At 37.7% G+C, this 23,859-nt stretch overlaps 2 protein-coding genes across 2 annotated transcripts; both read left to right on the plus strand.

Annotated features, from left to right (window-relative positions):
• Nucleotides 1–139: 139 nt before the first annotated feature.
• Nucleotides 140–1,212, plus strand: TAAR9 (trace amine associated receptor 9). The gene is given in 2 exon segments (XM_038000536.2): nt 140–362; nt 365–1,212. Coding segments are annotated over 2 exon segments (1,071 nt in total).
• A 15,653-nt stretch (nt 1,213–16,865) lies between these two features.
• TAAR8 (trace amine associated receptor 8) lies at nt 16,866–17,893 on the plus strand. The gene is given in 3 exon segments (XM_038000694.2): nt 16,866–16,919; nt 16,921–17,612; nt 17,614–17,893. Coding segments are annotated over 3 exon segments (1,026 nt in total).
• The last annotated feature ends 5,966 nt before the right edge of the window (nt 17,894–23,859 follow it).

A 23,859-nucleotide genomic window follows, 5' to 3' on the forward strand; every position in this document is an offset into this window, starting at 1 on the left:
GTAGAAAAATCACAAACTTTTATCAGTTTAACTGGAGATTTTTTTTCCCCCTCCAAGAAGACTTTGAAATTGCTGCCTTTTAAAAAATTTTTTGAAAGCAGGAATTTGAGAACTTTAAAATAGTTCAAACAAGAAAGCAATGGTGAACAATTTCTCCCAAGCTGAGTCTGTGGAGCTGTGTCACAAGAACGTGAACGGATCCTGCATTTAAACTCCTTACTCACCAGGTCCTCAAGCTATCCTCTATGCTGTCCTTGGTTTTGGGGCTGTGCTGGCAATGTTTGGAAACTTACTGGTCATGATTGCTATCCTCCACTTCAAACAACCGCACACACCTACAAACTTTCTGATCGCGTCGCTGGCTGTGCTGACTTCTTGGTGGGAGTCACTGTGATGCCCTTCAGCACAGTGAGGTCTGTGGAGAGCTGTTGGTACTTTGGGGACAGTTACTGTAAATTACGTACATGTTTTGACACATCCTTCTGTTTTGCTTCTTTATTTCATTTATGCTGTATCTCTGGTGATAGATACATTGCTGTTACTGATCCTCTGAGCTATCCAACCAAGTTTACTGTGTCAGTTTCAGGGATATGCATTGTTCTTTCCTGTTTCTTTTGTGTCACATACAGCTTTTCAGTCTTTTACACGGGGGCTAACGAAGAAGGAATTGAGGAATTAGTGGTTTCTCTCACCTGTGTAAGAGGTTGTCAGGCTCCACTGAATCAAAATTGGGTCCTACTTTGTTTTCTTCTATTTTTTATACCGACTGTCGCCATGGTGTTTATATACAGTAAGATATTTTTGGTGGCCAAGCATCAGGCTAGGAAGATAGAAAGTACAACCAGCCAAGCTCAGTCATCCTCAGAGAGTTACAAGGAAAGAGTAGCAAAAAGAGAGAGAAAGGCTGCCAGAACCTTGGGAATTGCTATGGCAGCATTTCTTGTCTCTTGGCTACCTTATGTCACTGATGCAGTGATTGATATTTACATGAATTTTATAACTCCTCCTTATGTTTATGAGATTTTAGTTTGGTGTGTTTATTATAATTCAACTATGAACTTCTTGATATATGCTTTCTTTTACCCATGGTTTCGGAAGGCAATAAAACTTATTGTAAGCGGCAAGGTCTTAAGGAGTGATTCGTCAACAAATAATTTATTTTCTTGGAGACAGATTAAAAACATTACTGTGGAGACCTCAAAACTAACTTGAAATTAAGGTCAAGTGCAAAAACAAACACTTGGATATAGAGATGCAAGCATGACCATCTGCCAAGTTGGAGGACGATACGCTCAATAGTTGTTCTAAAGCATTTGTTACCTTCATGTATTTTGACATATTTTAGATTTAGTGATAGGTGAATAAGATCTGTCCGTTCTTTTCCATTTAGCATTCTTTTGTGGTTTTCTGGTTGCCTACTTTCTTCTCTGAGATTCCTACTTGAATCTTCAAATATTTTCAAGTTTTGTAGTTTCTCCCACACTCATGATCAGTGTTCAGCTGTCCAAAATACACAAAGGGGAAAATAAAGCTCCTGCTTTACTTACAAGTTAGATTCTCTGAGGACAAAAATCTTTAATGCATATCTTGCTTGAGAAGAAGACACGGGATTATAAATTCTTGAAACATTATTTTAATGTAAAAAGACTTACAGAGAGCTGGAATGTAGAACTTTCTAGTGCTCGGAGATCATCTGAAAAACACTTGAGCGCTTTTATTTTCTGAACCCTGGCAGTTCTTTCTGCTCATTTTACAAAGACTGTGTTAGCAAAGAAAACGTTTAATGATTATGTAAATACACACTACATCTTACTTTTGGAGAATATAATTTATTATTGTGGAATAAGCATGTGAACAAAAAGATGCCTTCTGTAGTTCTTTTTTTAGTAATTTTAAATAAAATAAGAATTTTTATTTTTATTTTTTATTTTTATTTTTATTTTTTTTATTTTCTTAAAAAAATGTTTATTTGGAAAAGTCAGCCTCTTACACAAGGTTTTGTATCTATGCTTTTAACTCTGTCAATTACAGTGGTATTTTAAATGCATTGAATATAATTCATTGAATATCTATATCTTTCTGCCTCGATTTAAGTGATATTAGGTTAAAAAAATATTTACAGTTTTCATTCTGGTCCACCTTCCCTCCTTATCCTTATACTGAATCAATTTCTCTAATTTTCAGGTAAGTGAAAGGGGTCACGAAATTTCTAGGTTTGTGTGGAGAGTAAGAATGTATCCAACAATTCAACAACGATTTTCTGTAAGGCCTTCTCTGAAAAAAGAGAAAGAATTACTTATTAAAACTAAGCACACTTAGCAACTTCTTTCCCAATCCTATCTTTATTCGTTTGTCTGGTGCCAAATTTTTCTGGCCCTTTTTAATTTGCAAACATTAAAAAATAAAATTAAAAAACAAAAAAAAGAACACAACAAAACACCAAACACACACATATCTTATGCATAGCACTAAGCTGGAAGCAGATATAAATGGGACCACTGTGAATCAAAGGGAAAAAATTCCAGGAAAAAAAAATTCCAATAGCTTCACAGTTTAACTGAGGTTTTGGAAAAACTTAAGTGAATTCAGCTGATGTTTGAAATATCTGTCTACATTTAATTAGGTGTGTTGTATTTACCAAGAAGGCACAAATATGTAGTTTTGTAGATTTTAATACTAACTTTTCCAGTGAGAAAAATAATACCAGGTGATTTCAAAAAGGGCAGTGATCTATAAACACTCAAAATGCATCTTTGAACAAGGGAGCAAAAATAGCTAATTTAATGAAAACAAACCTTAAGCACTGCACTTGGCTTCTAATAAGCATTCCAAGAAAAGGTACCTGAGAGTGGTTGACAAGTACACTGTGTCTAGAACAGCCAAGATGTTGCCAAAGTTTTATGCTTTGAATTTCCTAAATATGTAGCTAGCAGAAACATATGCCAGAAATCTACTGATGCTAGGAAAATATTTGTCAGCATTTTATAAAATCTCTAATTTTCAACCAATATTTCTGTTCATAAATCTTCCAGTGAAAATGTCTGAAATATATTACATGTAACAATGAAGCAAGATTAATTTTAAATTTTGGATTTGCCTCAGACAAGCTAGTTGTTATTTTTCCTTTTAACACAACACTCGAAATAGATGAATTCAGCAAAAATGGTTTAAGAAGTTAAGGCTCTCTAGAGTTCTAATGACTAAAACTTAAGGCACATATTATAATCTTTATGACACTATTAAAAGCAAAGATTAAAACAAAACAAAACAAAACCTACTTCCTTCCCGCATCTAAAATAAGAATTTTTAAAAGCCAATTCAAATGAGCAGTTTTTCACTTTTGAGTCCTTACTTTGTACCAGATATTGTATTTGGCATTGAAATTGTATAAAGCTGAGTAATCCAAATATAGCCAAGGATTGTTTCAAAATAGCAAATATCCAAATTGGTATTATACACTCTAGGAACAGCTTCAGTTTTCCCATCTGATTATACATTTCTCAATCAATAGAAATTTTAATTCTTTTAAATTAAAAGTATACATTGAGTGTTTCCAGATACAGTCAAAATTTGAAAAAACAAATAATAAAACGGTTTGCCTTCTCATATCCCTGAATCACAGCCTGAAATCTTTGTTTAGGTAGCTGAATTTCCCAGACAATTCTGTAATAGGTCTGTTTTATAAAATGAAAAGAAAAAGTAAGTGAGTAAATAGAGCTACATAAATATTACGTGTCATACATTTTGTAGATGAACCAGTTTGGAAATACTTTACACAAGATTAAGCTGTTTCAATATTTGTGTGTTAATACCTTTCAAAAAGATCAGAGAATATTTAGGAGGACAAAAAATTAAAGGTAAGCCGGGCACGGTGGCTCAAGCCTGTAATCCCAGCACTTTGGGAGGCCGAGACGGGCGGATCATGAGGTCAGGAGATCGAGACCATCCTGGTGAACACGGTGAAACCCCGTCTCTACTAAAAAATACAAAAAACTAGCCGGGCGAGGTGGCAGGGGCCTGTAGTCCCAGCTACTCGGGAGGCTGAGGCAGGAGAATGGCGTAAACCCGGGAGGCGGAGCTTGCAGTGAGCTGAGATCGCGCCACTGTACGCCAGCCTGGGCGACAGAGCGAGACTCCGTCTCAAAAAAAAAAAAAAAAAAAAAAAAAAAAAAAAAAATTAAAGGTAAAAGAGGACAAAAGGAAGATGCAAGTGTTCATAGCAGGGTACCTATTTGTGGTTCAGATAATACTGTAAAGGAACGGCTTTATTGATCAACTTTCAAATGCTCACAGTTAAGGTCCCATATTCTTCTTCTTTAAAAAGGAGCTCAGAACTTGAGAGTCAGGTAATGTCTTAATAGAAATGTGAGTTCCTTCCTTCAATTGCAAGTGTGAACTTACATTGACACATAAAAAATAAGGAACACAATTTGGGGGGACTTTAAAAATATATACCATTCCATTTACTTGTACTATGTAGAGTGTAATTTTAGATGAACTGATTACAGATATAAATACTGTACAGTCATATTTCCAAGATCGTATCCACATCATAGTGGAGAATACACTTCCAGTCTCCTCTTTCTTGCTTATTTTCTTTTCCTCTTCTTGTGGTGCTTAAAAAGGAAGTCTTTTGATCAAAAATGTATTTTCCCCAAAACTAACTAGACTGTTAATGCAACACCACTCCTCTCTTCTACACATCATTTATTTATACAAATAAGCTATAAATTTCTTCACAAGCTGCATACCAAGTTGCTGCAGGGCCGTGGATATATTTGGAATAAGACACACTGAGGGTGGAAGTAGGCTTCACTCGGGAAGACTACCTGCAAGTAAAATCTGACTTTGGAACATGCTGCTGAGCTTGGTCTCAATCCTGGAGCACTGTGGTTCCAAATTGTCTGCTTCAGCCAATGGGAGGTTGCAGAACTATTGCAAAGAGGTAATTAATCCACTTACGTCCCACGTGGAGGCTATATAAATACTATGTCTCTTATGTATATGTACTATTAAAAATAATACATGTTTTTTTATTGATAAAATACATATTTATTTAACATCATTGCTGAATTTATAGTAACTTGTGTCCACATGTATTTTTCTCAATTATCTGATACTAAAAGGACAACTACTACACTATGTGAAGCTCTTCGTATTTTTAAAAAGTATTAGCATAGAGAGTTCAGACATAGAAAGTTATAGAATAGGCCGGGCGCGGTGGCTCAAGCCTGTAATCCCAGCACTTTGGGAGGCTGAGACGGGCGGATCACAAGGTCAGGAGATCGAGACCATCCTGGCTAACAGGGTGAAACCCCGTCTTTACTAAAAAAATACAAAAAACTAGCCGGGCGAGGTGGCGGGCGCCTGTAGTCCCAGCTACTCGGGAGGCTGAGGCAGGAGAATGGCGTAAATCTGGGAGGCGGAGCTTGCAGTGAGCTGAGATCCGGCCACTGCACTCCAGCCTGGGCGACAGAGGGAGACTCCGCCTAAAAAAAAAAAAAAAAAAAAGAAAGAAAGAAAGAAAGAAAGAAAGAAAGAAAGAAAGAAAGAAAGTTATAGAATAACTGCTGTAGTTTGCCCCTGTTAGAGCAACTTTATCAATTATTTCGTGGCAGTGCTGTGAATAGTCCATCACTAATTCATTATAGTAAATGATCACGATCACCCAACTCTTCTCAGAGAGCTGTCAGGATAACTGGCTATTACTGCAACAGAGTTTCTTCATTTATTACTGATATAAATGATGATTAGCTGGATTTCCTGAACTTCTCATGTGTTTGCAACCTTTTAAGATGTTATATTAATTTTTCTTCAGCTATGATACCCTTGACTTATGTTCTCACTATTCATTTTTGATACATTACAACCTATTAAGGTCAGTCTTAAAGAATGACATTTCAGAATTGCATTTGAAAAAAGCAGAAATGCACTAGTGATGTTAATTTAAAAATCAAATTATTTCGAAGTGAGCATTAAAAGCAACAGATATGCCCTTTGACACACAAACTGTATTCTGTTTACTAAGATAACAAGTCTGTTACAGTACATTAGCAATAATTTTTAGATTATTTTCTGCCTGTAGACAGATATATTCCTATATTTTATAAATCAAGTAATTTGATGTTTACTGACTATATTAATTTGCTGTGTACTTTTTGTTTGCTAGTAAGTCTTTGTTCGTATTATTTCAATACCTAGCACAGTGCCTTGCACTTATTAAGTTCCTAAAGGTATTTTTTAAGTAAATGAACAATCAATTCTTTTATATTTCTACCCATCAAATAATAATCTATTAGTCTTTTATATTTAAAAAATTGGCTATTCTCTCCTTTATTTGGTTTGCTAAAATAGAAAATGCTTAATAATCAATGTTTAGGAAAAATCTAACTTTAGTCTATTGATAGGGTTTATTTACCCCAATCACTAAAAGGTAATTTTTTATTTAATAAGAAAAAGTGCTAAAACATGTAAACTTGCAATATTGAGTTTTCTTACCTTACCTGAAGTGGACATTCATAAAGTATATGATACCTCAGAGATTTACTGTGAGGGTTGTAAATGTTAAGCTTTTTGAAAACATACACCACCTTTTTCCTACAAAGACTGCATACTCTGCACTATAAAGGTTCAGAGTGAGATTCTAAAGCCACATTACCTGTGTTTGAATCTCATCTCCATCATCTGCAGCCTTGGATAAGTCACTTACCCTTTGTAGATCATAGTTGCTTACCTATAAAATGGATATGATTATGGAACATTTTTATTGAGTTTTTATGTATTAATGACCATTATGTAAAACAATTCTGTAGATTTTGGAGACCAAAGAGCCAATAAGGGAACCTCTATCACATAAAAATTGTTTGTTTTATGTTTTATAAATGTTTTTGGTAGAAAGAAATTTGTAAGGATTTTTTGAAATAGTTTCAAAACATATATTTTTACGATTGATTTTCTGAAATCACATAATCAAGACTGTTAACCAAAAAAGCAATGTTGGAAAAGTAGTTTTTTATTAGAAATTAGAGCTCAGAAAGAGCTCCAGAGTTCTGTTGGAAGAACCACTTAACCGATTTGAACTCAACATGAGCTCAAAAGTACATTTTTCATAGAGAATAAATTACTCTAAATTTTCCTAAGAGTGAGAGATAGCAAAAATCCAAATAAACATTTTAAAGATTACATACACCTATACAAATAAAAGAATATTTTTATAAAGAGCTTGCATTGCTTTTGTATTTTGTGTGTTTTCAGAATTAGCATTTTCATTTTCTTATTGTTAATATTAATTATAGGAACTATTAATAAAAAAGCTCCAGAGAGATTATATGCTTTAAATGCTGGAGCTGGGATATTTGGATGCATGTCTGTCTATCATCAAAGCTAATGTTTTGCAAACACTATCATTGTGAATCTGTTGGAAAAAGCAATGACATTTCTTGGAAATGAAAAATTATAGACTATCTTCCCAGGTGTAGCATAAGAGCTAACATTTATATTTTATTCTGATTTTATTCTGTTCAAACACACACACGCACACACACGTCTAACGCCAAAGGGCAAGTTTCATTATTTCCTAAGGGCAATACTAAGCTAAGCATCATAGATCACTTCAAAGACAAGAATATATAAGGTCCCTGTCATAATTCATCCCCGTTAAAGTTATAAAGCAGGCAAAATTCCTCGGGGAGTCCCCCAGCTACCCTGTCTCTACTTTCTCACCTAGGAACACTTTGACATTTCAGGCTGTGTTCAACCTGTTTGTGCTGCGTCCTTTACAATCAGTAATATGAGCTGTTAAACAATAACTACTTACCAAATGAATAAAATTCTTCATATGGGAGCATTAACAATAAAACTTACCATTCTCAGAGGGGTTCTCTTTTGGGTTGGTAGTGGATAAAGGTACAAGAGAAATTTTAAGAGATGTTCAAAGAGTAATAGTTTGTAAAAAGAAGAAAGTAAAAAGAGTGAAGTTTTAGAAAGGGAGGAGTTATTTAAATGGGACAACTTCCTGGTGTTGCTCGATTAAGACCAATTAGGCAAAACTAAAGCTTCAACTATTAGGAAGATTTTTTTCCTCTCTTCTCTCATCAAAGGCCAAGGCTAAGTGAGTTTATAATGCAACTGCTGTCCGTTTTCAGCTTGCACCCACATACTGAGACAGCCCATCTGTAAATCAAGCTTGGGTGCTTCTCCTCTTTAGTTTCCTGAAGTGTGAAATGGAGGGGGACTGCTGCAAAGGCAGTAGGTAATGGGCTCTGGCTCATATTGCTTACATGTCCCCTCTGGACTTGCTTGTGGTTGGTCCCAGATGTATCATTTCCATTGGAGGATCCAAAAAGACCTAACTCATAATGGACAGTTACAGACACGTGATAGCTTGATGTCACATGGTCAAGCATTCCATCACTTCCTGGGCTCAGCAGCTCACCAAGAGCTATCTTTCAAAAGGTGTTTATCTTCCTTACTCTAGACCCCCAGAGGACTGCACTGTGTTTCTCTCAGAGCCTCCCATAAAAAATACACTGCATCTTTTTCCACTACTAATACCTTCAGCACTACAAGGTCATCAAATTGTGACAGTTATTCTATTGCTTAGACCCACTGCAGAGCCATCTTCTGCTTCAGGCTCCACCCAGAGCTGGAAGAATTTAGTATTATCCAGTGTATGCACGAGAGTGGTATTCCTAAGCACGGAATATATTTTCTCAAGATCCTAAAGAGGTATACCAAGCATTGTGCTTCCTTTTTCACCTGTAGAGAGTACCAGATGTAATCATTTGTGTTTCACTTTGGATGGGACATCTCTGACCACTATAATGAAGTAGAGAGCTCCTCAATCTTCATAGAGGCTATCTCCAAACTTCTAAGAAGCATGTATATTCCCAAGGCCTCTAGTGTGCCATGTATAAATTGCTTATCCTGCATGATCAGCATAATGTCATCAATGTAATAAATCAATGTAATCTAAAATAGGATGCCCAAGTAGTCCAGATTCCTTTCTTGAAGAGGGATCTTAACAGTGTCTCTCTGGGTCTGTCATAAAGACACAGTAAGTTATGAGAGCATCATTTTGAGGGTAGTAATACATCGCATTAACATAGACAACAGGGTTTGATTGATAAGACATAAAACTTACTGAAAATGTTGGTCCAAATCTGATGGACATCATGCTGTTATCTACATCAGAGTTTCCCAACCAATGCCATGATGACGTGTTGCAAATGGATTACATGAAGGCCTGGAGATACTAATCCACTCAGTCAGTACTCAGGACAATCAGACTAGGCCCAGGATGGTCAGTGCTCTTGGACTAGTAAACTCTGGCCAGTGAGCTTCTTCTGATGGTTGCCCACACTGAGCAAGGCCTTTTCCATAGGTGTCAGGTGGAATGAGCAACCTCCATCACTTGCTGTTTTTCCCCATCGTGCTGAAAAGAGGTATTTCTTAACACTTTGTGTAGTTGATTTAATTTTGAATTGTTCACTTCTCCTTGTAATCACACCCTTTGTTATATAATTTTGCAGTTCTGTCCATGTGAGGCAGAACGAGAGGAGAAGAGACGGTGTGCAAACTCTGAGCCTAGGCCTTATGATATCTTATTTCTGTTTGCTCTCTTGAACCTCTGCCATTGCCATGAGAACATGCTCAGGTAGCTGGCAGATCCAAGGAGCATGAGAGACACATGAAGCCTTGCTACAGCGTTAACCAGAGCCACGTCCTCCCTGTCTTCAGCTGCCATAGCCTGAAGTAGAGTCAACTCAGCTCAACCTCAGATGTGTGGGAAATAAATGTTTAATGTCATATATTAGTGAGGATTTGTGATTGTTTGTTACATGCAATAGTCAACTGGCAAACACTATACTATATTTTTATTATTTCAAAGCAAAAAAAATTCACCAAAGTTAAAGACAAGGAAGACTTTACTGCAGACAACTGCAATGGATAGAGAGGGCAGAACTCAACTCATCTGAGCTCAACTTCACTGAAACAAAGGGCTGCAGAGTTTTGGAAAGTTAAGAGAGAGGAGGTTGTAGGTCACCGGTGTTTGCTAATGGACCTCATCGAAAGGGAAAGTGAGCTTTCTTATATCTTCATGACAGGAGGTAGTTTTCCAACTTGGAGCAAGGCATCCTTTGAAGTTAAGACTTCTACCTTTCTACAGGAATTGGAAAATAAGGATGTTATCATCTTTCTTGATAATTACATTTCAAAGGAATGGCTCTTAGGTCCTTGGGAAAGACGTTCTTGGGTTGTAATACTAGCAAGAAGCTTTAAAAAGACTTACCTCACAAAGACACAGATAAAGAATTCACAAATACTAATTTTCTAAAGTAAATGCTCTAAGAAAAGGGAGGCCGAGGCCTCAAGTCAGGAATAAGCCTGTCTTAAGTTTAGTCAAGCTGAGGGGAACATTAAGGCTAACTGTCTTAATCAATTGCAATGATTATATTATATAAAGCAAATGTATCATTTTCATAAGATGTCTTACGTTGACACCCCAAATTCCCTCTGGTTTACCCTATTGCAAGGTACATATAATAAAGTGAAAAAGATTGGGGAGCATAGACTCAAACCTAGGTGTGAATAAATTATTTTCCAGAAGGAGGCAGGCTCTAGGTATGAAGACGTGTACACATTCCATGGTGACTTGAAGGCTTACCCTGTCCGTTATCAGCAAGGCTGGGAGTAGAGTTTATGTTGCTCCAGCAATCAATACCTGCCATTTTCTCACTGAGCTTCGCAAAGCAAACCTCTTCTTCCTTTATGTGTTGACTCTTTTCTGACCACCATTTATATCAAGAAATAGAGGAAAAAAGGAGAAGAAGTACCAGAAGGAATACTTCCACAGAAGGAAGATAGTATACCATATTGAAAAGGCAAAGTGAAAGATCATGTACTAGGTTCTCACCTGATAAATGTTTATTTATGGCCTACTATGGATTTTGCATTGAATTGAATATTCTAATAGCAAATACAAAAGAAATAAAATAACATTTCCCATAATCTCACCTGTGGTTGGTGAATTACCTGCAGGTGCTTCTTAAAAACATAGCTCTCAGGCTTCCATCCGAGACCTCCTAATCACTATCTATCAACGAATCTACATTTGAACCAAAGATTGGAATAGAAACACTACCAAATAAGTTGTACTTGTCTTTGTCAAACTACTCTATAAAATACATTTCTTCTGGAATGTTTCATGTTTTGGATATTGATTTTATTTCTTTCTTATTTTCATCCAAATAAGCAGGTTTGTTTAGTTTTAGTTTTTATTTTTCATCTATTCTCCCCTCAGCCAAAGCACACATTTAGTGCCTGATAGATTTGTTTTGTTTTGTTTTGAGACAGAGTCTTGCTCTGTTGCCCAGGCTGCAGTGCAGTGGTACATTCTTGGCTCACTACAACCTCCGCCTCCTGGGTTCAAACAATTCTCCTGCCTCAGCCTCCCAAGTAGCTGGGATTACAAGCATCTGCTAACGTGCCTGCTAATTTTTTTATTTTTTAGTAGAAACAGGGTTTCACCATGTGTGCCAGGCTGGTCTCGAACTCCTGACCTCAGGCGATGCACCTGCCTCGGCCTCCCAATGTGTGGGATTACAGGTGTGAGTCACCGTGCCCAGTGCCTGGTAGTTTTGACGCTGTGTTGATCTGGCCCTGAAGATCCCCCAAATACAACCCTGCTCTACAATGGTGCTTCAGTTCTTGTTCTGCTGTCATACAGGATAAGTCCCTGATCCAGGGCGTCGGCCAGTGGGTAGCTCGGCCCAGTTCCTAGTTGTGAATCTGTGTCTGTGTCCTTAAATCTCCCCACACTAAGATCTTTCTAAAAGCCAACGTCCTGGGTGGAACTGGGGCAAGGTCATGTGACTTCAGCATCCTTTCACGTGTGCTGCAAGGTCACAAGCTCACTCCAGTCCCTGACTTTAAGCAATGAGCATGTACTATTTCCTGTCTGCACAGAGCACTTTCATTAGACCTCTTTAAAGGAGCCAAGATCCTAGGTGTCTTTGCTGCTTCCGAAACTGCAAAACTCATAGGCCCTCATTTTCAGCTCCACTCACATGTTGTGTTTGTATCTTTTCGTGCACACAGAGAAGATGGTCTTATTTATGAACTTTGCTGTATCTTTCTTCCCTTTTATATGTCTGCCCTTTCCACATTTTCCTTTGGAGCACAGGGGTGGATGAATGAACTAACTGAACCATCTTGACTGAAAGTCCTAATGAAGTCTTTATCTTGTCTGGGAAGAAAAGGTGGAAAAGGATGAACCTGTTTTATCTGAGCGTGTATATTTTCTAATCTTAACTTTTTTACCTCAACTAGTTCTTTGGTCTCAAAAGGTAAGAACTTGAGAGTTTTGTTTTCTAGCTTCTCTACTGACAAAGAATGCTCATCCTTCTTACTTTTCTGACTTCTGACTTCTACGCCCGAGGGGATAAAAAATCCTGCAGATAGGCATCTCACAGAGGTGACAGGAGCAGCGGGACACCATCATCCATGGACCACATTTCCTGCCAGCAGCAGAAGCAGGTGGTGCCTGTGGTAGGCAGAAAAATGCATACACCATCCCATCCCCATCTTGATGTTCAGATTCGAATCCCTAGAATCTGTAAATGTGTCATCTTACATGGCAAAAGGGACTTTGAAGATGTGATTAAATTAAGGATCTTGAGACAAGAAGATTATCCAGGATTAGCCAGGTGGGCCTAATGTAATCACAAGTCATTAGAAATGTAACAGGGAGGGAGGGGAGTCAGTGTCAGGGTCAGAGAAAGATTTCAAGATGCTATGCTGCTGGTTTTATGAATGGAGGAAGGGACAACAACCTAGGGAATGCTAAGAAGCTTACAAAGGCAGAAAAGAGATTCTCCCAGAGATTCCCTGAAAGGAATGCGCACCTCTGGCAACTTGATTTTGGTGCAGTGAAACTCATTTCAAATCTCTAAAATCCAGAACTCCAGTCATGTAAGACAACATGACAAAAAATTTGTGCTGCGATTAACCTCTAAATGTGGGTTAACTTCTTACAGCAGCGATAGGAAATGAGTACAACACCATAATCCCAAGGCAGATGCCCCATGTATGGCTACAGATACCTCCAGCGGTTCTGGTGCTTACCTAACCAATGAGCCCAGGTGTCAGCAGCCAATCAGTAACGTTTGGAGACTTCACTTTGCTAATACAGGACAGAGGCAGTTCATGGCCCTCTGGTTTTAAGAAACTGCCCTATTTCTACTCCCCTGAATCCAATCTCCCAGAACCTAGATCTGTGCTTGGTTCCCTGCTTGGCAGTAAAACTTTTCCAGTTGGAGCTCAATCTCTGGTCTCATATTTCCCACTAGTTTTTCCTTTAACACCCTTGAATAAAATAACAAATAATAAAACCAAACCCAAACACAAATAACAACATGAATGTTCCCTGAACCCATGTCTCCTGCTATCTACCACATAACTTTCTTTCATTTTACAGCTGAGCAGTATCAGTCATTGTTCATTATTTCACCTGCCTTCCCTCTCCGTTCCCATTCATTCTCAATCCACTGCCATCTAGATTCTGTCTCCAGCATTCCACCAGAAGAAGTCCAATCATGCTCATAATTCATCTAGTTGTTAATGACAACAAACAATTCTCAGTCTTCATTTAACTTGACACATCTACAACACTGGACACTCCTGGCTATGCCTCCCTTACCTGAACCTCTTTCATTCCATGACATCTATGGGACCACTTTTTCCTGTTTTTCTATCTGTATTTCTGGCTACTCTCTCTTTTTGCAGGCATAACTTTGAACTTGGTGCTCCTCTGTTCCTTCTGTTTTCACTGTGCACACTCTAATCCAGTAAACAAATACTGAGTAGCATCCTACTACTCTATAAAATACATTTCTTCTAGAATGTTTCATGTTTTTGTTGTTGATTTTATTTATCATTTTCATTCAAATGAGTGAGTTTGTTCAGTTTTAGTTTTTATTTTTCTTCTATTCTCCCCTCACCCAAAACACACATTTAGTGCCTGGTAGGCTTTTCATTTTTATTTACTTTTATTTTTTTCATTTTTATTTACTTTTATTTAACTGGACACATCTATAGCATTGGACATCCTGGCTATGGGCACCAGGCAATCACATTTTTTCTACGGTTTCAAAACACCAGAATGTGAGAAATCCCAAATGACTGTTTCTGGCACAGTTTCTTTCCTGAGCTGAAAACTCATATGCCAGACTCCCTACTGAAGAACTCCAGGGTTATGTCCCTCTGACCAGTCCAAACCTAACCCATCATCTTTCTCTTCTAGACTCACTCTTTCTCTTGCTTACTGTATCCTGCCCACTGGCAAGTTGTAAACCCGGGAATCATCCTTGACTCTTTATTTTATTTTATTTTATTTTATTTTATTTATGTATTTATTTTTGAGACAGAGTCTCACTCTGTCACCCAGGCTGGAGCTCAGTGGTGAGATCTTGGCTCACTGCAAGCTCCGCCTCCCGGGTTGATGTTATTCTCCTGCCTCAGCCTCCCGAGTAGCTGGGACTACAGGTGCCCACCACTACGCCCGGCTAATTTTTTGTATTTTTTAGTAGAGACGGGGTTTCACTGTGTTAGCCAAGATGATCTCGATCTCCTGACCTTGTGATCCGCCCGCCTCGGCCTCCCAAAGTGCTGGGATTACAGGCGTGAGCTATCGCTCCTGGCCTCATCCTTGACTCTTACCTGCATCACGCAGCCCTGAACCCTGCATCCTTTTGGTCTTTAAATTGCATGTATCATATTTCAGAAAATAGAGAAGCAAGGTTACTAAGAGTGGGGTGAGAATTAAAGGGAAGGTAAAATGATTGTTTGTATGTCACACCTTTAATATATGTATTAATTTATTCCTATATATTTTTAGTACCTTTATCCTAACTGGCATATCATACTTACATTTTCAAGTCCTATATAAACCGTTGTGGAGGAAAAAGTTCTTTATAATTTCCTAGTTAATAGGTGTCATATATGGTCAAAATTAGCTATTTTTTTTCCCCAGGCCTCAAATCCTTTTTATGGAGCTTCATTCCTTAATCTCACTTCCTAATCCCCTAAATTACTGTTAGTATTACGAGGACAAAGCTGTATGCCAGGAAAGGCTGTTACTATCAGAACTGCCTGGACCTCAGCTTCTATACCCTCTTGTCTGGAAATTTCACATTTACCTCCACATGGGGTATTCTTTGCCTCGTCATCGAGCTGCTATTACAAAGAGATAATTTAATATCTGAAATGAAATAGGCAGAGTTATTCCATGGGCATATGACTGGGGCAGCAGTGCAGAGACCTACTATTAGGGTTTCATGCCCATAGTTGTTGTCTCAAATTTCTGTCTTTGAAGTGTGTGTGTTGTTAAGTGAAGGGACAACGGAGCGTGTGCTGGGTGCTTTGAACCTCAGACCACCAGTAGTCTTGCATTACACCTGTCCCTTCTTCCCTGGGAGGGGTATTCAGCCTCATGTTCCCCTGCCCCATGGCACCTTGGGCTCTATCCAGTCTCCTCCTACCTTCTCTGACCAGGGACCACTGCCATCCTCTTTTCACCCCTGCAGAGGACAGGATGCATCACAGGGAGAGTTGCAATCAGGCACATCCTCCACAGTCTCAGGGCTAGGCATAGACTGTTGTCCCCATCTCTGACTGGCAGGGTCATAGCACGTTTGATGAGCTCCTCAACAGGGCCAAGCCCCTCATTACCTCCAATCCAGGTATCAAGTGCTTTCTAGTGTGCAGGTTGTGATCCCTTGGGGGTCATCGGTCTGCCTTTGGTTGAGGTAGCAGGCCTGTGAGAAGGGCAGATACCTGGCTCAACTTCTCACTCCCATCCTGACTATGGCATATTGGCTCAGCAGCTGGTAGGAGGGGGAATCTGGCAGTGGGTGGGCCATGTGCAAGCTGAGTTGCAAGGCAGGGTATGCAGACACCTGTGAGAGTCCTCACTTGCCCTGCAAATACCTCTTTGTCCAAGGACATTACATAGCAGATATCGAACACTATGACAGGCCAAGAAAGAAAGACCACAAAAGAAAGGCAAAAGCTTTCTATTTCAGTACCTTTAATGACATTTTTGTCCATATTTTTGAACAAGCGTCTCTGCATTTTATTTTGTGCTGGATGCTGCAAATGATATAGACAGTCTTGTAAATAAGGAATAGATAATATTATTGTCAAATGCTGGGTTAGGCTATTTCAGGACAGCTGAATTTAAAGAAATCTCACGGTTATGAAAATCATAAGTGTTTCTACCAAGTCGCAGAGCACAGAGAAACAGTTCTCCTATGGTAGGAGAACTTATTAATTATAATTATCAAAAGTGGGATTCATTTCATGATTCACATCTTACACTGTGGGGATTCCTTGTGAAGAATTTATAATGGGTACGATGGATTGGCTGGTTTCCTAAAATGTCCTAGGAGATGGAAGCTTATTAAAAGATGATTTCTCAAATATGTAATTATGTTATACATGATCGTCCTTTGAAAAGAAGAGATTCCCATGTGTGTAAAACCAGGTATTTAAATTACATTTCTTCAATTACTTGGTTAATGTGATTACTGGTCTGATGAAAATTCACAGTAGATTTGCTTGAGGTTAGCTACGAGGTTTAGACATAGTGACAGAAATAATTATGAGATTAAAGACAGAATTATGTTTTATGTTTTGAAATTTAATTTCTCTTGATAATTAAAATTGAAAAAGAATATAATATGAAACAATATTTGTAAGTACTCACATATGCAGTTTGTTTGTTTTTGTTTTAATTTTCAGAATTCAAAATTATAATTCCCTATCACAAGGAAGGACAGAAATAGCAAACAACAAACAGCAGAACCATGACCAACAATTTTTCCCAACCTGTTGTGCAGCTCTGCTATGGGGATGTGAATTGGATCTTGTATTAAAACTCCCTATTCTCCTGGGTCCTGGGTGATTCTGTATACGACGTTTAGTTTTGGGTCTTTGCTGGCTGTATTTGGAAATCTCTTAGTAATGACTTCTGTTCTTCATTTTAAGCAGCTGCAGTCTCCAACCAATTTTCTCATTGCCTCTCTGGCCTGTGCTGACTTCTTGGTAGGTGTGACTGTGATACCCTTCAGCACGGTCAGGACCGTAGAGAGCTGCTAGTATTTTGGAGCCAAATTTTGTACTCTTCACAGTTGCTGTGATGCGGCATTTTGTTACTCTTCTGTTCTCCACTTGTGCTTCATCTACATCAACAGATACATTGCCATTACTGACCACCTGGCCTATCCTACCAAGTTCACCATGTCTGTGTCCGGAATTTGTGTCAGCGTGTCCTGGATTCTGCCTCTCACATATAGCGGTGCTGTATTCTACACAGGTGCCAATGATGGTGGACTGGAGGAATTAGTAAGTGCTCTCAACTGTGTAGGTGGCTGTCAAATTGTTGTAAGTCAAGGCTAGGTGTTGATAGATTTTCTGTTATTCTTCATACCTATTCTTGTTATGATAATTATTTACAGTAAGATTTTTCTTATAGCTAAACAACAAGCTATAAAAATTGAAACTACTAGTAGCAAAGTAGAATCATCCTCAGAGAGTTACAAAATCAGAGTGGCCGAGAGAGGGGAAAGCAGCTAAAACCCTGGGGGTCATGGTAATAGTATTTATTATTTCATGGTTACCGTATACAATTGATATATTAATTGATGCCTTTATGAGCTTCCTGACCCCTGCCTATACCTATGAAATTTGCTGTTAGGGTGCTTACTATAACTCGGTCATGAATCCTTTGATTTATGCTTTATTTTATCCTTGGTTTAGGAAAGCCATAAAACTTATTTTAAGTGGGGATGTTTCAAAGGCTAGTTCATCAACCATTAGCTTATTTTCAGAATAAGTCTAAGCGCTAAGTTGAGAAAATTAAAAATATTTTCAAAATTATTAATTTATGAGGAAATTAAATATAATAAATAAATAAAACTTTTCAAAATTGGAGAAATATATCACTTTTCAAATTAACCAGAAAAAAGATCACAGGAAGATTAAACTATTGTAAAGATATTTACTACATTAAACAATAAATGATAAAGTGGTTCACACATGTCACCTGTCTCTATGTTTTGTACACATCCTTGCCACATGCACTTGTTTTTTTCCGATTTATAGAATTCTGAATCGCATTTTTGGATGTGACATTTTGAATCTTTTTTTTAAAATGCTCAACTTACTTTCATTTATTTTCAAGTGGCCATTCTTTTTTTTTTTTTTTTTTTTTTTTTTGAGATGGAGTTTTGCTCTTGTTGCCCAGGTGGGAGTGCAGGGGTGTGATTTCAGTTCACTGCGACCTCTGCCTCCCGGGTTCAAGTGATTCTCCTGCCTCAGCCTCCCGAGTAGCTGGGATTACAGGCACGCACCACTACACCCGGCTCCTTTTTGTATTTTTTAGTAGAGACAGAGTTTCACCATGTTGGCCAGGCTGGTCTCAAACTCCTGACTTCAGGTGATCTGCCTGCCTCCGCCTCCTAAAGTGCTGGAATTACAAGTGGCCATTCTTTAAATGTCTTTTGCAACACTGTATTAGTTGGCTAGGGCTGCATTGTTTAAGTGGTTTTTGCTACACTGTATTATTTGACTAGGAGTGCAATAAGAAAGTACCACAGACTAGATGGCTTAAACAACAAAAGTTTATTTTCCCATGATTCTACTGGCTGGAAGTCCAAGGTCTAGGTGTCAGCAGGGTGAATTTCTTTTGAGGGCCTCTTTCCTTAACTTGCAGATGGCTGTCTTCTTTTAGTGTCTTCACCTGGTCTTTCTCTATTTGTGTGTGTCCTAAACTCCTCTTCTCATAAAGATAAGCAATCGTATTGGATTATGGCTCACTCTAATCACTTCATTTTGACTTAATTATCTAGACGTGAGTACTAGAGGTTAGAACTTCAACATATGAATTTGGGGTAACAATTCAGCTCATAACAGACACAGTCAGACACAGTCCACGTGGGATGATACTACCAAAGGGTGTGTTTATTTGCTGCTCTTCTGTGACTATTCCTCCCGATTTCTTTAATGATTGTGCCTTCCAAGAGTTTGGGAGGCAGCAGGTAAGCCTCTCCTGCTTAATGGCTGGGCAGAATCTCAGCATGCTCACCCATAATATGGTGAAACCAATAATTCAGCCTTGGGATCCGGAAGTAACTATAGACATTACCCAGAAATGTTTCATGTGAAAAAATCTACCACAAAAAGTCTGGCACAAAGATTATTAGCAAATGGAAACTACAAGAATTACCAATCATCACTAGTAGCTGTCATTTCTATGTCAACTTTTATCTCCTGAAAATAATGTATAACTTGCTTCCACAACTTTTCTTAGTAGTTTTTCTCACACTAAAAATAATGTGTATTTCACTACCTAGAATGTTGCAGAGTCAAAATTCTATGCTAATACTGTAAAAAAAGTGTATTAAAAAGAGTATAAACAATGTGTGCTATAACTTTACATTTTGCTCTCTGGGAGTTTACACGTTGGTTCAATAGAAGTCATTTTGGAATGCATATCTAGAGTATTCTATATAATGCTTTTGTTGTCACCATGTGATAACCTCTTTGGGCATAGATGGCTGAATTAGAGTTGGACAGGTGATTTTAGGAAAACTCTTCAATAGCCTTGGTTAAGTCCATCACATCATCACTCAAAAGAATAAGAACTGAAACACCAAATCCGTTAATACTGAACTTTAGAATGAAGGTTGCTGTATCTTGCCTAAGTTTTATTTCTCTGAGTTTTAAGTGGTCATTGTTTCTTTTATTACTGTGACAAAATCATACTTGTCACCAAAACGTATTCAGCACATACTTAGAGATGAAACATTTGAACATTTCTTTTAGGCTCCAGCTAAAGACAAGATGGTCTAATATTTTCACATGGCTAGCTAACACACCTAAATGAGAGAAAAATCAATATAGAAATTCAAAAATAGGAAGTTAAACTATTATTTGCAGGTAATATGATTGAAAATAAATTTGTCTAAGTCTTCCTTATTACAGTTGAGAACGAGTCCCAGACATCAAAAACTCATATCCTGGTATAGAAATAGATTACAAATATACATTTATCTGTAATTATTTTGTTTGCTTAAGATGCAAATGTACTCAGTGACCTTGAATTATAAAATATATCACAAAAGAAAATTTTCTTATTACATTTATTTAAAAAAATTCCTATGTGGGACATCTTCTTCCAGTAATGGTAGAATAGGTTATTTATTCCATTCTCCTAGTGAGAAGATCTAGGAAATCTGGAAAAAGTGTTTTAAAAATCTTTAAAATATCAGAAAGATATAAATGCAATCAACAATTATTTAAGATTCAGGGAAAAACGAAATTCAGAGAGATGAATCTAAACTTTAGGGCCAATACCAAAAGGAGCATCTGAGTATACGAAGAGTGAAGCAGAGCTTTTAAAAATTATTATTATTTCAATAGTTTTGTGGGTACAAGTGGTTTTTTGGTTACATAGATAAGTTCTTTAGCGGTGATTTCTGAGATTTGAATGCACTCATCACCTGAGCAGTGTATAGTGTACCCAGTACCTAGTTGCCCCCAGAACCTTCTCCCTTGAGTCCCCAAAGTCCACTGTATTACTCTTAAGCCTTTGCTTTCTCATAGCTTAGCTCCCATTTAAATGAGAACACACAATATTTGGTGTTCCCTTCCTGAGTTACTTCAGTTAGAATAATGGCCTCCAGCTCCATCCAAGTTGCTGCAAAACACATTATTTTGTTCCTTCTTATGGCTGAGTAGTATTCCATGGTGTATATGTACCACATTTTCTTTAACCACTTGTTAGTCAATGGGCACTTGGACTAGTTCCATATCTTTTCAATTGCAAATTGTGCTGCTATAAACATAAGTATGTATGTGTCTTTTTCATAAAATGACTTCTTTTCCTTTGGGTAGATATCCAGTAGTGGGATTGCTGGATTGAATGGCAGTACTACGTTTAGTTCTTTAAGAAATCTTCATACTGTTTTCCATAGTGATAGTACTAATTTACATTTCCACTAACAGTGTAAAAGTGTCCCCTTTTCACCATATCCATGCCAACATCTATGGTTTTTCACTTTTTAATTGTGGCTGTTCTTGCAGGAGTAAGGTGGTATCTCACTGTGGTTTTAATTTCCCTGATGATTAGTGAAGCTGAGCATTTTTTTATATGTTTGTTGGCTGTTTGTACATCTCCTTTTGATAACTGTCTATCCATGTCCTTGAAGGAGAGATTTTGACAGCCTGATATGGTTAGTGGGAAATGATTAGATTGTAGAGCCTAACAAGAAAAATGAGCCCAGGCATCACCGACCACTAATGGTTTTTGTTACAGTCTGGAAGACTATTATTCTCTAAACATCGGGGTAAACCTTTACTTCAAATAGTATCAATGTCTATAACAGAGAAAAGGATTATTCCAGATTGCTGATTTTTCTAGCCACATGCCACAAGTAAAGGCAAATTTTCTCTGAAGAAACATAATATCTCAGTTTCAAGTTATTACACCAACTTTTCATATAGAATGTCTCAACTCAATTTAAACAAACAGGAAAAAGGAGAAAAGAATATCGTGAAAATCAACAGAAATGATGGAAAAAAATTTTTAAACTAATGGGAAATCCACATTATGCTTTACAGTAACTTGATTACCTTTAACAGTTTTTAATATAAGAAAGCTGACCACATTCAAGGAAATAATCATGTTTGGAAACTGTAAACCATTTTAAAAAATCAAAGTTCTAGATCTGAAAATTGCTGCTCTCTGCTTCTCAAGCCACAAAAAATCCAGATATTCATTACGTAGAGGTCTACAAATAGGTTATACAAAAATAGTATCTATGTGCTGTCTGTCTCCTGCCTCCTATCTCTCACAGGTCAGAATTCATGCCACAGAAAGTTTGCCCCCTGAAACTGTAGGGTATCTTCATTTGGTCACTTCAACAACCTTTGCAAAAGTGAATTCCCACACCACTTGAGTCTGGAAGTGATGGGAGAAACTAGTCTCTGGGCATTGGCTACAAACCATGGAACCTCATGCCACTAAAGGGTTTGGTGTCCTTAGGGGTGTCTTAGAGTAAGCAGTAAAGTGTTAGAGAATATGAAGACGCATAAATATGATGGTCCAATACAAATGCCCATGGGACAAGGAAGAAATCAGACTGAAAATTTGAAAATATTATCAATCGGATGATAAAATAAGATAAATAAAATAGCAAAATAAAAATTGTAGAATGCAGGGGAGAAATTTTTGATTTGGGCTATGATGACATACTTTGATCAAACCATCTTCCCCACTTAAGACAATTACAAAAGCTCAACTGAACACATAGAACAACTGTTTAAAGTATTGGAGAGCAACTATGACAGCCTAGAATTGTTGGACAAAATTCTAGAGAGAAAGGAAGCACATTAAAGTGAGCTGGGCCTTCTGCAAAAATGTTTATATTCACAACAGCATCTATTCTTGCTGTGACACATACAGGCTAAGCAGAAAATGGTGTCCTAAACCAGTCAGTAGTCTCCAGTCGCTGTCTGGAAAACATTTGTAGTTTAGGGACCAAAGAAGCCAGTGTTTCAGAGACCAACACTCAGGAGAAGGGAGAATAGCAGAGAAGTGAGGGCAGCATTCTGTGTTGCTTTTGCCCTTGGAGATTTTTCTGAATTCTGAAATTCTCTGTGGCTAGAACCCGAGAAACAAAGGAAAATGCAATTGCTAAGAAGCTAAGCAGGACTTTGGCAGTCTCTTGTAACTGGAGAGGCAAAAATTGCAGTTCAGGGGCTGCTGCAGAGAAAAAACCAAGGTAAACACCCCAGGATTTCAACTGAGACTTCTTGGAGGAAGGTATTAAAGTGGTAGCTTTTTTTTTTTTTTTTTTTTTTTTTTGAGTTGGAGTCTTGCTCTATCACCCGGATGGGAGTGTAATGGTGCAATCTCAGCTCACTGCAACCTCCGCCTCCCAGGTTCAAGTGATTCTCCTGCCTCAGCCTGCTGAGTAGCTGGGATTACAGGCACGCGCCACCATGCCCAGCTACTATTTGTATTTTTAGTAGAGACTAAACATTAGTTTCACCATGTTGATCAGGCTGGTCTTGAACTTCTGACCTCATGATCTGCCCACCTTGGCCTCCGAAGTGCTGGGATTACAGGCGTGAGCCACCGTGCCTGGCCTAAAGTGGTTGCATTTTAAACCTCATGGTTACTATATATGATTGATTCATTCACTCATTGGTTCTCTTTGGGGTTTTATACCACCTTCCTATGTTTATGAGATAGTTTCCTAGTTTGGTTACTCTAACTCTGTTCCAAATACTTTGATTTATGCTTTATTTTACCCTTGGTTTAGGGGTGCAATAAAACTTATTATAACTAGAAAATATTAAAACACAGTTTACCAACCATAAACTTATTCTCTAAATCACCCTAAATTTGAAACTAAGGAATTTGTGCTTTAATGAGAATTTTTCAGTAATAATGATATGAAAAACAGTGCATGAATATAATACATTAAATTTGGAAAGAGGAATGGTACTTCAATTTTAATTGCATAATCTTTATACTTTTATTGTTTTGTTGAAGTGAACATTTTTAAGTATTTGATAGAAACATATTTACTAAATGATGGTTAATACAAGGTTTATATTTCCAGTTTCTGCAAATCTGCCACTTCCCTACTTTGTCAGTTGTTAGTTATTTTCCTCCTCCAGGCCTTCATTTCATACTTAACTTCTGCCACTTTCAAAGGTTTCCTGGTTCCCTAGTCCCTGTGTAAGTCTTGCCCTCTATATCTTTCTCTAGATTGGATTTGCTTTGCTTTC

Source organism: Chlorocebus sabaeus, chromosome 13 (genome assembly GCF_047675955.1).
Source record: "Chlorocebus sabaeus isolate Y175 chromosome 13, mChlSab1.0.hap1, whole genome shotgun sequence".
NCBI lineage: Eukaryota > Metazoa > Chordata > Mammalia > Primates > Cercopithecidae > Chlorocebus > Chlorocebus sabaeus.